Raw genomic sequence first — 14,812 nt, 5'->3', positions numbered from 1 at the left:
AGAATGAATGATTTTTTAAAATGGAAGTGGATGTTATTACAGAGATTGCAAAGATCGGAATCATATAGCTTCAACATGAAAAGTCACTCTAGAACGGCTGAGATTTGAGTAAAAAGGAGAATACATACCTGGAATGACTGAGAAATAAGGTCTGAGAAGAGGAAGGATGAGGATGGGGACTGGCAAGCAGCCTCTGTATGTTTTCTGCATGTGACTAGCTTGTAGTAAAATGTCAGTTTCAAATTCCCTTCTAGAATAGGCACTATATTAGACAGGCAGGAGTAATGCATGTTGTTTATTATTGAAAATATTCAGACTAACTTACAACATGTGGATGGCTTGAAGTAATCGTTGCTATAATGCTGTAATTTTTCAGGAAAAAATATGTTTCAATAATTTTGTGGTATTTATCACCGGAAATTGGTTAAGACATGCTGGACATATATTGCATGTATGTGTCTCTAGCTTCCTTGAAAAAGTGTTTGGACTAGTATTTGGAAAAGACAAATTATATGAGACCATTTCCAGTTTTTATTTAGAGCAGTGGCCCTCTAACAATGTACGGAGACATTTTTGGTTGTCACACCTTGGAGGTGCTACTGACATGTGGAGTGTGTAGATGCCAGAAATACTGCTAAACATCCTACAATGCACAGAACAGCCTCACAGAAAAGAATTACCCATCCCAAACGCCAATAGTGCCCACGTTGAGAAACCAGAATTTGGATAATGAAATCAAGGAATGGGAAAAGTTAATTTTCCAGTAGCTGTATTAACTGTGGTATAATACCTGAATTCTAATCTTCATCGCTTTGAATTATCACATGTTTTGATACGGAGAGAGATACTTTTCACATAGAAAGCGTATCTTGATTCAGGTGAGTATTTCCACATTGAGAAGATACCATCGGCCACAGTTCCTGCTCATCTAATCATGATTTCCAAACACCTGTGCTACTGACTAACAGCTGATGGATCTCAAATAAGTTCCCAACTGACACATGGACAGCCTCATTTTAGCCAACTGTTTTCTATGTCTGGAACACTCTTCCTTAGAATACCCAGTGGCTCCTGCCCTCATTTCATTCAGATATCTTTTCAAGCACCATTTCCCTCCTTAACATAGGACTGTGTTTGTTGGTTTGTTTTTGTTTTTATTTGAGAGAGAGCATGCAAGCACACGAGTGGGGGAGGGGCTAAGGGAGAATCTTAAGCAGGCTCCATACCCAGCAAGGAGCCCGACTCAGGGCTTGATCTCACGACTGTGAAATCGTGACCTGAGCAGAAATCAAGAGTCTGATGTTTAACTGACTGAGCCACCCAGGCGCCCCAGGACTTTTTTAAAACCACACTTTAAAAAAAAATTTCTTTTTCCCCATCTGACCCTCCCTTATTCCTTTACCCTACTTTATTTTTTCCAAAATGCTGATCACCATGTGATATATACAATTTGTGTGCTGTCTACTTCACTAGAATCTAAGCTCCATGAAAGCAAGGAATTTGCTTTGTTCATGGCTGTGAACATTGGCTGGAATTTAAAAAGTGCTCGATGAATAGTTGTTGAATAAATGATTCATTGTTTCTCATTTAATACCCTTTACTAGAGCTGTTCACAAATAACAAATTGTACATTTGCTTAGATATTTAGATATCTAATCTTCAATTTTCATCTTGTCTTTCCTATCTGTGGTGGAAATATTAATTAATAGTGATTGTTAAGAGGGACAGTAAATCCCCAGATAATCAAGAGGTAGCTTTGCAATTGGAAATCCAGCCTTCAGTGTGCACTTTTACTGTGTATGTAAATAAGAACATTTACTACTGATGTGATATTAACATCCCTCTGAAAACCAGGGAACCATTAAATGTGACCAAGTAATATCTCCAGAAGTGCATATCAGTAATTAGAATTCTGAAATTAAAATAGTCATAAAGAATGAGTTATTGCCTGTGATCATTTTATTATAAGGTTTTGCCTGCAATTAGAGACTGACTTTACTGGTTACCATGAAAAGTCAGAACTGGTAGTTTATGAAAATATGAAAGCATTTTTTAAAAAGCATTCTCCTTGAAAGATAAAAAAAAGATAAGCTAAAATAAAGGTTTATATACGTCTCCTTTACTTAGACTTTCTCCTAACATAATGGGCATGGCTTTCCATGAAAGAATGACTTTTCTGTGAATTACAGTATTTATAATTAAAATTTCAACAGGATGAAATATGACATTCACATTTTAGTTCCCAGATCCTCTATTCCAATAATTATGGTAGTATTTCTATCAGATGTAGATAGATATAGGGTGCCTGGGTGGCTCAGTCAGTTAAGCGTCCAACTTCGACTCAGCTCATGATCTCACAGTTTGTGGGTTCCAGCCCCACATTAGGCTCTGTGCTGACAGCTTGGAGCCTGCTTCAGATTCTGTCTCCGTCTCTCTCTGCCCCTCCCTCACTTGCACACTTTCTCTCTCTCTCTCAAAAATGAGTATTTTTAAAAATATATAGTTAGATATAGATAGGTAGGTAGATAGGTAAGTAAGTAGGTAGCATAGATAGCTGATTTTCTTTTTCAAAAAACACAAAAGTCAGACTTTTAAATTATGGCCACAGATCTTACTAGAATAATGTGGGATACAGTTAAAAAAATTTTTTATATTGGCGGAATCAACTTAATATACACACCAAGGGCAATTATAAGGGAGAAAGTCACAAAAGCATAAAATAAAATTTAATGGGGAGTCATAGACACAGCAGATGGCTGTGATGAACATGAATGGTGAGGACACAGTGTAGGGCTTGCAACAGTCATCCTAGTGACCACTGTGGTTATGGTTGACATACGTAAATGAGGACATAGCTCCAATCTGGGGCTTTTTTTTTTTTTTTAACCAGTTCTCTTAAGTCTCAAACTCATTGTCTTGCATTTAATAATCAATTGAACTTTTCCAGAAGACATGAAAAGTTTGATTTCTTGAAAAATGTTACTCTTAATAGGCTCTCAAGAATTCAGATAGTGGCTTTAACCAAGTCAGTTTTGGAGACTGAACCTAAGATTTTAAATTTCATGTCAGAAGAAAGAAATTAATTCTAAGAAAATTATTTCTACTAAGTTTGTGCCTATCTACTTCAACTTCTTCTTTATGTCCTAATGACGCAAGTAAAGAGCAACTCCAACTCCATTCTGATAGGAAGCTTTTTGCTTGTTGTTCCATATTGTACTTGAGCTTCAATCCCAATACCTTCATAGCTTCTTACCTTCATAGTTTCAAGCAGATGTGATCTTCCCATTCCCTAAATTTCTGTAGTACAGTTAGCTTACTAATGGCTGGAGTTGTGAGATGGAGGTGTCATAGATTGACAAAACAACCTGAGGTTTGGAGTCAGGTATTTTCTAGCAATGTGACTTTGGGCAAAGTATTTAATTTCTATGATTGTGTTTCCTCATCATTAAAATGGAGAGAAGACTTACACTGCAGAGATGGATGCACCTGAATATCTTGGTCACTTAGGGATTGGTAGACATTCAGAAATAACAATTAGTACATTTCTTATTTCTGTCTACTGATCTATTTCCTCTAACACTGTCTTAACTTTTACTTCGTGTTTAGCTTTTCACTTATTTGTATATTTCCCCCCAACTGTATATGGCTATGATGTTGTCTTTGAGTATTCCAAAACACATTATTGATTTTCAAAATATTCATTGGCTATTTGCATCTGAATGTGCTGGGTGCTGAGAATACGAAGATGGATGAGACATATCCTCGACTTGAATAGTTTGTAACATAATACTGTGGTAGCATTTTCAAAGCTGTATGGGAAGATTTGAGTCTATGCATTTGCTTCATTGACCATATACTTTTTCTTTTCTAATAAATCACTATCAATTAAACATTGTCAGCAGCAAGAACTATCTAGGGAGTGACTAATAGGTACTTCCCCTGCTAAACCCTTCCTAAAAAGACAGCCATATTTTATGATGACTAAGACTCTTGCTCTATAAGCACTAAGTTGTTAGCTTAGGAAGTTATTTAGCTGAACATGTGACTAAGACCTTTCTGGAAAAAGGAGTCTCCATATTGGTGTTCAGATGAAGAGCCTGTGCATCTCCTTTGTTAGGTCTAGGGTTGAATGCCAAAGTCCTAGGAATTCACTAGAAAACCACAGACAGTTTTGGGGCTTTTAAGTTGTGTATAAGACATAAATTTAATTGGCCATTAAACTTGAAATTGTTAAAGTTTCTAAATGGTAAAACTGTCCAATTAAACACATTTTTGAATGCTATCAAATTTTTTTTAAATCCCTTTTCTCAGAGACAGTAGTTTCTTAAAAAAGGAAAAGCAAATACTATACCCCATCTACTTTGATTGGAGAAATGCTCTGAATGGAAAAGAAAAAAAAGAGAGCCCTACTTGCCTTACTTTCTCTTTGAAGAAAATATATTTGTAATAAATATCTCAGTCAAAGGGTTAATATCTCTAATGTGAAGGAACCCTACAAATTGATAAGAATATGAGGAAAATCATGATATAAACTTTGACAAATGATAAGAATGGGTAATTCACAGAAAAGGAAATTCAAATGGTGAAGGGAAAGCAAATAGAAACAAAACATTCAATCTTCATCCTTGAACTGGCACATATTAAAAAGAACATCCAGTGTTGATAAGAATGTAGAGAAAGGTCTTCTCATATATTGCTGGTGGAAGTGGGCATTGCTACATTAAAAAAATAATAATAATAAATTTATAAAAATTAATAAATGAACTCTTTGACCTAGGAATCTTGCCGGTAGAAATAAAAACATCTAAATTTAAGGATATTTAAAGATATATACACACAATAATTTTGGGGTTTGTTTGGGATAGCTGTAAAGTGGAAAGAATCAATATAATAAGTGATTGAATTAGCTATAGCACATCTGTAAGTTAAAATATTACACAACTATTAAACTAATGTTAGAATAATACTCACTGATCTAGAGAGATGATTACAATGCACTATAAAAAAGCAAATTATTGAGTAATGTGTATAGGGTGTATTTTAAAAAGCCATGTTCTTTCTATACAAATAGTGTATGATACATAAAATATATATAAACATCCTTTTTCTGTTAGATATTTATATTAACAAGGAGGACAGTGTAGGAGGACATATCTCTGGTGTTAGCATTGGTTACTTTAAGGAAGCTGAGATGGAGAACTTTTTTTCATCTTTGTTTTATTTTGTTACTTTTTATTTTATTAAAAAAATTTTTTTAAGTTTATTTATTTTGAGCGAGAGAGAGCGTGAACAAGGGAGGGGCAGAGAGAGAGGGAGAGAGAGAGAGAATCCCAAGCAGGCTCTGAGCTGTAAGTGCAGAGCCTGATGTGGAGCTCAGACTCATGAACCACGAGATCATGACCTGAGCTGAAACCAAGAGTTGGACGCTTAACCAACTGAGCCACCCAGGCGCCCATTTTTCTAAATTTGTTTTTAATGTTTATTCTTGAGACAGAAAGAGAGAGAGAGAGGGTGCAAGTGGGGGAGGGCAGAAATAGAGGGAGACACAGAATCTGAAGCAAGCTTCAGGCTCTGAGCTGTCAGCATAGAGCCCCACGTGGGGCTCGAACTCACGAATCTGTGAGATCATGACCTGAGCCAAAGTTGGACGCTTAACCAACTGAGCCACTTAGGTACCCTGATTTTCTATTTGTTAACGTACTTCATCCATTTAATCCAGTATTCCATTCCAGATTATAAGTCCCTTTTCTCCCCCAGGAAAATAATTTCTTAAAGTGTACCTCTAGAAACAGTTTACTCTTCTACTTTGGACACTTTATTTAATTCTAAGCTAATGGGATTAGACCAAGCACCACACAGATATTTACTGGGCATCCTCATTGTACTGGAATTTAAGTACCTAGACATGCTTTTTTATTGTATGAAGTAAGTGGCTATATTCTCTTTACACAAGACATTTACTTCTTTGAATTTTAGAGATGAGTATAGTTTTTCATCAGTTTCTAGGACACACGTATTTCCCAATTTAACATCTCTGAAATCAGGAGGTATCTTAAAAATTAGATTTGATAAAATACTGTAAGGATGGGGGAAAATGGAGCAAGCAGAGTATATTCAGAACACTGGATTTGACCAAGTCATTAAACCCAAGTGGAAAATCCAAGTGGAAAAAGAACAAGGAGAGAAGAGGCAGTAAGGTAGTATCATCCAAGAGACTAGAATTTTCCTTTGCCTGTGCCAGGATTCCAGGAAATGGTGGTCTTTTATACAAGAAAGGAGGATTGGGGAATAAGGAGGCCAATAATTTGAATGTTTGTGGAGTCTTGTCTCCTTTACTGTGCGTAGGGGAGAACTCAGTGAAGATAGGACAGAGACCGGTCTTAAAAAAAGGATAATGTAAAGAAGGTAGAGAATCTTAGAAGAAATTTTAAAAAGAAAGCTTGTAAATCAAAGTTGTTTTAATAATCATTTGGTAGTCTTGGGGAATTGATGTATATTCAATGAAGTGTGTTACATTGAGACATATAGTTGATGATAAGTTCAAATTACTCTTTGGAAAAGGTCAGGATGTATATCAATTCAGTTGCAATACATAAACAAAGAGAATGACAATATCCATTCTTTAAAAATTTTTATTTAAATTCCAATTAGCTAACATACAGTGTAATTAGTTTCAGGTGTACAAATTAGTGATTCAACGCTTACATATAATGCCCAGTGCTCATTACAAGTGCCCTTCTTAATCCCCGTCACCTCTTTCACACATCCCCCCACCCACCTCCCCTCATATTTCCTTTATTATGAATATTGTATGAATTACTTTAGTGTAGAGTATTCTCTCTAACAGTTTGTTGCTTTATGTCTTGGCCAGTTTCAAATTCCTGGGATAGATTTTCATTTAAAGCCAATGCTTTCATTAGGCAAAACCTTTTGGAATGTACTTAACAGAATTAAAAATCTTCCATTCACTTACTTGAACTCCAAAAGGTTCATTTCATGGCGATAATCCCCCTGGACCATCTTTAAATTTGAGGTTTGCTCAGAACCGGAAGCCTCAATCTTTCCTAAGAGCTGCATTACCTAATGAAAGTACAAAAGGGAGCTTGTGTGTGTGTGAACAAAATCACTAGTACTTAAATTAATTATACTTTATTCCTAAAAGAGCCAAGAAACAGACTTGAGCCTAAATTAAAGCATATTTGCATTTGAAAATGATCTTTTCTAAAGGAATGATTCAATAGTTACAGAACTATCTTCAAGGAAAGATTTATAGGGAAGTGTTCCATTCTGCTGTCTATAATATTCATCTTGATAATAGGCTACCTAATGATATAACAAAAGCCTGCTATTGATATTGGTTTATCAATTGTTTAATTTTATTGCTTCTTTACTTTTCCGCCAATTACTGTGTAAGCTGGTATGTATCCTCTATCACCACTACAACCTTAGTGCACATCAGTTGACCAATGATAAATATCCACCAAATACTTATTGAATACATGTTTAAATGTACAATTAATTGGGCTCTGAGGAAAACACATGAGTGGCCTAAGATTAGGCCTTAGGAATTTCCTTAGGTGAAATGACTTTACAGCATAGAAAGATAGGAAACAACAAGTTCCAGGTCTGGAAGTTAGGATAAGAGGGTCTTCTACACATCCAGAAACATTGAGGAAGTTCCTTTAGGTAAAAGGAATGGTTTGGAAAATAGACACAGAATTGTAGCACATAATCACACGTAAACTAATCAGCGTCCAGGGGAATGAAACTACATGATGGGCTTTGGCCAAACAGAATTCAGCTCCTGAAACAGTCGCATGGAGGAAAATGGGCAGTTAACAAAATCTAAGTTTTGTTTTTTTGTTTTTGTTTTTTTAATTTAAATTCAAGTTACTTAACATACAGTGTAGTACTGGTTTCAGGAGTAGAATGTAGTGATTCATCAGTTAGATATAACACCCGATGCTCATCCCAACAAGTGCCCTCTTTAATGCCTATTACCCATTGAGTCAATCCCCCAACCCACCAAAATCTAAGTTCTCTTAGAAAAGAATGAGATGAATAACAGAAGGGTTTGAATAGATAAATGTTGGGTGGGCAACCAATAGCACATGAATGGCTATTTATAGGAGATTCACTTAAAACAGGCTCCTTATAGGAGGTATACTTAAAGGCAGAATTCTTAACAATAAAATATCAGGCAAATATATCACTGGCAAAAGCAAAGGAAAAGAAAGCCAGGGGCGCCCGGGTGGCTCAGTTAGTTAAGCATCTGATTCTTGATTTTGGCTCAGGTCACGATCTCACATTTTGAGTTCAAGCCCCATGTCTGTGCTGTCAGCATGGAATCTGCTTGGGACTCTTCCCCCGCCCCCCCCCTCTCTCTCCCTCCCACTCCCTCCCTCCCTCTCTCTCTGCCCCTCCTTTGCTCTCTTTCATTCTCTCTCTTTCAAAATAAATGAATAAATAAATAAATGTAAAAGAGTCTTAAAAAGGAAAGCTAGCAAAACAATATTGTTAGATAAAATGTTATTTGAGGCAAAATATGTTAAATGAGACAAAGGTGGTCATTTTTACAGATGAAGAGTAGACTGCACAGTGAAGAAGTTTGAACCTTTATTTACATTATATATTAACTAAAAAGTAACAGCTATAGAATTACAAGGATAAACGGAGATGATATATTAATGATTTTAAATGATTTCTCTGTCACCAACAAAGGCCAAATAAGTAAAATATAAATAAAGATATAGGAAAATATGAAAAGTATAGCTTATTTAGTCAATTTATATACCAAGCAATCCAACTTGCAAACAGCAAGAAACACTCATTCTTTCCCAGTGCCCAGTCAGCCTTTGCAACAACTAAGTAGATATGTGACTATAAAGAACTCACATTATTCCACAAAGTAGGAAAAGTACAGATCATGATTCTATACTGCCCAGAAAGTAGAAATTAATAAGAAAAGTATAAAGAAACAAAAATCTGACAATTTGTATTAAAAAAAACAAACCTCTTTTAATCCTATTGTTTAATTCCAGTGTTTCACATGGAAATGTGCCTCTCAGATCCCCTACTAGGAGGAGTATAATTGGCCAAGGGCCCGACTGCTATGTTTCATACATATTACCATGTGTGGATATCATACTTCCTATTGGCTGCTTCCAGTGAGTGTCTGAATAGTATTCCTATGATGAGGGACTTTGGTTCAAAGAACTTAATGAAACTATTAGAATGGCTGTCTAAGACCTCTCTTTTTCACTGGGGTCAGAACTATTTTGTAGTCTGATGGCTCTTTCCATCTCTTCCAGCTCTCTCCCCATTTTCCTTCACAGTTGTTTTTTTTTTTTCCCTTAGTAAATCTCATGCTCATCAGCTCTTTTATGGCATTTGCTTCTCAAAGGACTAACACAAGTGTCAAAGAATAACTCAACTCTGCAATTACAATTTACTTAGGAAAGGATAATAAGACATATATCAACAGGACACAGCCACATCTATAATCAGTGGTAAATTTGTGGCATTAAATGTTTCCATAATTACATAAAAGGCAGAATAAAGCTATGTAAACCAACAACTAAAGAGAATAAAGCTATGTAAACCAACCATTAAAAAGAATAACAAACCTAACCAAGGGAAAGCAGAATGAAGAAACTGACAAATTGTGATAGGTGGACTGGCTCCTTTAAGATGTCCATTCTCTAATTCCTAGAACCTGTGTATATGATATGTTAGATGGCCAATGGCATTTGTAGCTGTAATTAAGGTTACAGACCTTGAAATAGATTATCCTGTCTTATCCAAGTGGGTCCAATTAAATCACATGAGCCTTTAAAAGCAGAGAACTTTCTCCAGCCAGAGTCAGAGAGATTTGAAGCATGACAAGGACTTGGCCTGTTCCTGGAGAGAGGCCACATGGAAAACATGAGAAAGAAGGCTGGCAGCTGGGGGAACATGTCTCCAACTCCAGCAAGAACCTCAGTCACACAACTTCAAGACACTGAATTTGGCCAAAACTTGAATGAGTCTGGAAGAGAACTAATTCCCAGAGCTACCTCAAAGAAACTTAGCCCTGCTGATATCTTGATTTCTGTCTTGTGAGACCCTATGCAGGGGATTTACTCTAGCCCACCAGGCTTTTGACTTGCAGCAACTATGAGATTATATATTTATGTTGCTATAAACTACTGAGTGTGTGGTCATTTGTTATGGCAGCAATAGCAAACTAATATACAAACATTAAAAAAATTGATAAGTAAAAAAATTATAGGATTGATAGGTAAATCCCAGGGTTGTTTCTTTGAAAAGGTAGTAGACAACATTTTTCTTGGTCTAAACGTAAAGAAAACAAATAAATACTAAAATTAAGAATAAGGAAAGATAGGGTAGTTATAAATACGATCCAAATAATGTAGTGAGAATATTCACAAAGCTGAAGTGATAGACGAAATGGAAGCCAAATAATTATAGATTTTAATTCACTTTTCTCAATCCGAGACAGAAGAAAAAAACCAAAAAAATACGTAAGGATACAATAGACCTAAACAATAAGCAATGTTTTAGATAGCAACTGAACTTTGTGCCCTAAAAATACAGAATGTATTCTTTTAGAACGTGTAGAAAATTTTTCTATCCAGATGCCAAAATAAATCCCTCAAAGTATTCCAAAAACTCAAACTGGTATATACATAAAAATTTCAATTACAGGGAGATAAAACTAAAAATGAATACTAAGATAACAAAAAATCCTTAACTCAGGAAAAACAACAACCCCTCTTAATCTGTTCAATCAAAGGGAAAAATACAATATACAGCTGCAGAATTTCTAGGAAACCATGAGAACACTATATCAACCCTAGGGGATACAGGGAAGTAAATAAATGCTCAGGGAAAATTCATAGTCAAAAATGCTTCTGTCAGCAAAAGATTACAAATATTTTTGGTTCAAAAAGTTAGAAAATTAACAGCAAAACAAATCACAGGAAAAGGGAAAAAAAGACAAAAACTTGAATTGCTGAGAACACATGGAGAACAAAATAGAAGAACTTAAAAATACATAAAAAGAGTGGCTCAATGGAGAGGAATCAATATAATTATTAAAGCACAAATAGCCTAACTAACCAAAGGGTCAAAAAAGCACAAATAAAATGGTGAGGGGAAAAATATAAAAGCAGAAGGAATGAAAATAATCTTCATAGTATTTTGCACAATTTTATGCAAATTAATTTCAAAATATGGATGAAAAAGGTACTTTTTTCCAAGCAGAAGTAATTTACTAAAGCTGACCCTTGAAAAGATTTTCCATGGAAAAAACTGAGCAAAGATATCAAAGAACTCTTCTTTCCACTAAATCATTAGGCCTAAATGGCTTCAGAGGCGAACTACTGAATCTTTAAAGAATAGGTCATTGCAATGTTTTTAAAACTGTTTCAGAGGGGCGCCTGGGTGGCGCAGTCGGTTAAGCGTCCGACTTCAGCCAGGTCACGATCTCGCGATCCGGGAGTTCGAGCCCCGCGTCAGGCTCTGGGCTGATGGCTCAGAGCCTGGAGCCTGTTTCCGATTCTGTGTCTCCCTCTCTCTCTGCCCCTCCCCCGTTCATGCTCTGTCTCTCTCTGTCCCAAAAATAAATAAACATTGAAAAAAAAAAAATTAAAAAAAAAAAAAAAAAAAAAAACTGTTTCAGAGCATAGAAAAAGAAGGGAAACTTCCAAATTATTTTCATGAAGTCAGCAAAACATCGATTCTAAAATCTGAAAAAGGTTGCACAAAAAGACTAATCTTGTTTATAAATATTGATGCAAACTTCTTAAATAAAATATCAGCAAACAGTATCAGCACAATTTTAAAAACATCATAATCAAGCACAATTTATTTTTTAAAACAAGAATCGTTTAATAAGAAATATATTAATACAAATAATTATGCCAGCATAGTTGAGGAGAAAACTCACATGATTATCTCCACAAATAATGTTGAAAGGCATTTGACAAATTCACAATCATTCTGGATTACAAACAAAAACTCAATATAATAGGAATAGTGCATCAAAAATGTCCACTGAGAAAACTAACTTCCCTCACCATAAGGGAAATCCTGGGGGAATTTCCATTAACGTCAGGAACAAGAGCAAGATGACCACTATTCCCACACTACTATTTAATACTATACTGGAGTTATTAAGGCAATTATAGCAGGGAGAGGATTGTGTGTATGAAAGTGAAAAAAAATAGGGGCGCCTGGGTGGCTCAGTCGGTTGGGCGTCCGACTTCAGCTCAGGTCATGATGTCGAGGTCCGTGAGTTCGAGCCCCGCGTCGGGCTCTGTGCTGACAGCTCGGAGCCTGAAGCCTGTTTCGGATTCTGTGCCTCCCTCTCTCTCTGACCCTCCCCCATTCATGCTCTGTCTCTCTCTGTCTCAAAAATAAATAAACGTTAAAACAATTTTAAAAAAATATATAAATTAAAAAAAAATAAAAAAAAAAGAAAGTGAAAAAAAATGAGTAAGATTATTATTTAAAAATCACATGATTGTGTGCCTGGAAAAACAATAACAAACTGCAAAATTTCTATAATCAAGAGGAGAATTCACTAATAGAAGATGAAATTAATATACCTTTCATTGTATACAACAACTCATCAGAAGATATAATGAGACCCCACTGCAATAAACTAAAAAGAAAAAAGACAACAAAATCCCAAAATATATTGAAGATGATGTGAACATGAGGAAAATTTCAAACTATTCTTGAACGATAGAAAAGCAAACCTGACAAATAAGAAGCACACTATGTTCTTGGATAAAACATTCAGCATTATGATTCAGTAAATTCAAAAGTTAATTTATGATTTAATGCAATTTCAATAAAAATTAAAAATGAGTTATTATTTGCTGGGAATAGACAGACTGATTTTAAAATCATATGCAAAAACAAACAATGATCACCAGGGAAAGGGAGAAAAGAAAGCAATGAAAGGTTCTTGCTGTACCAGATACTAAAAGTACTATAAGGTCTCAATGATTAAAATAATAATTAAGGCACATTCTACATTAGAAAAACTCCAAATGGATCAAGAATTTAAATATAAACAGTAAAGCCATGAAAGTGCTAGAAGAAAATATGAGTAATTATTTTGAGAGGGGGAGACAGACAGTGCAAGTGGGAGAAAGGCAGAGAGAGAGGGAGAGTATCCCAAGCATCTCCATGCTGTTAGTATGAAGCCCAACATGGGGCTCAATCTCATGACTGAGATCATGACTTGAGCCGAAGTCAACTTAGCCACCCAGCACCCCTAGGGAATTTCTTTTTAAGTGTGACTTAAAAGAAGCTACAAAAAAAAAAAAAAGCTGATAAATTTAGCTATAAATATAGAACATAAGCATGACAAAAGTCAAAAGAACATATAAAGAGCTCCTAAAAATTGAGAAGAAAAAGAAAAACAGACCAATAAGGAAATGGATAAAAGAGATGAACAGATAACTCGCTGAAAAAGAAATGAAAATAGCTCTTGAAGATGTGAACCTCATTCACAATGAGAAAGGCTAAGTGAAGGGGTGCCTGTGTGGCTCAGTTGGTTAAGTATCCGACTCTTGATTTCAGCTAAGGTCATAATCTCATGGTTGTTTATCAGTTTGAGCCCCATGTTGACCTCTGCATTGATAGCTTGGACCCTACTGAGGATCTGCTCTCTCCCTCCCTCTTCTGCTGTGTACACGCTCTCTCTCAAAAATAAATAAATAAATAAATAAATAAATAAAATTAAAAAAACAGAAAGGAAAGGCTAAGTGAAGCACAGAGATTTTAGCTTTCTTTTTCCTATAAGAGTGGCAAAATTCAAAAGTCAACACCATTGGTGAGGCAATATGTAAAATGTCCTCATTTTTACATTTTACATATTGCCGATGGCTGTGTAATATGATCAAAACCCTACAGACAGCAAGATACCTCAAAATAACAAACATGTATTTTGACCCAGCAATCACACTTCTGGTAATTGATCCTACAAACATACCTATGGACATACACACAATGATATAGGTGCAAGTTACACCTTGCAGCATTGTTTGAAAGAGAAAAATACTAAAAATGTCCAAATGTCCATCTGTGAGAGATTGGTTAAATGAGTGAGCTATTGAACATGGAGGAGAATATGCAGTTGCAAAAAAAAGAATGAGGAAGCTTTCCATGTATTAGTATGACTGATCTCCAGGATGTGTTTGTTTAGTTAAAAAAAAAAAAAAAAAGGTACATATTAGTGTGTGTGTGTGTGTGCGTGTGTGTGTGTGTGTGTAATATGCTACCTTATTTGTAAAAAGGAGAAAATAAGAATATATTTGCATTTGTTTGTATCTGCGTGAAGGCATACTGAAGAATCCACAACAGAATAATAAAAATGGTTTTCAGTGAGGTAATGAAAGAATGTGATAACAGTGACAGAGGTGGGCACGAAAATTCTCAGTGTATATTTTCTTATGTAGTTTTGATTTGTGAACCATACATATCATCTGTATTACCTTAAAAAAAAACTAAGAATAAACTTCAGTGTCACTTTTTTGAAAAAGTTTTTTAAGTTTATTTATTTAGAGAGAGAGAGCAGGGGAAGGGGAGGGAGACAGGGAGACAGAGAATCCCAAGCAGGCTCCCCACTCTCAGCGCGAACCCCAATTCAGAGCTCGAACTCATGAACCATGAGATATGACCTGAGCTGAAATCAAGAGTTGGAGGCTTAACTGACTGAGCCACCCAGGCACCCCAAATCAAATTTTGAACCTAGATGCAAAGTCAAATGCTGAATGATTACACAATGACTGTATGG

At 35.6% G+C, this 14,812-nt stretch overlaps 1 protein-coding gene across 3 annotated transcripts in view; it reads right to left on the bottom strand.

Moving 5' to 3' along the window:
* The window catches only part of FAM81B (family with sequence similarity 81 member B), a 55,334-nt gene that overhangs the window by 5,889 nt on the left and 34,633 nt on the right, over positions 1-14,812 (bottom strand). For all 3 annotated transcript variants that reach the window (XM_045498499.1, XM_045498506.1, XM_045498515.1), the window contains one exon: positions 6,974-7,080. In XM_045498499.1, the coding sequence (XP_045354455.1) occupies positions 6,974-7,080 (107 nt within the window). The remainder of the gene's footprint in view (positions 1-6,973; positions 7,081-14,812) is intronic.

This window comes from Leopardus geoffroyi, chromosome A1, assembly GCF_018350155.1.
Source record: "Leopardus geoffroyi isolate Oge1 chromosome A1, O.geoffroyi_Oge1_pat1.0, whole genome shotgun sequence".
Classification (NCBI taxonomy): domain Eukaryota; kingdom Metazoa; phylum Chordata; class Mammalia; order Carnivora; family Felidae; genus Leopardus; species Leopardus geoffroyi.
This window is presented reverse-complemented; position numbering and strand designations above follow the sequence as displayed.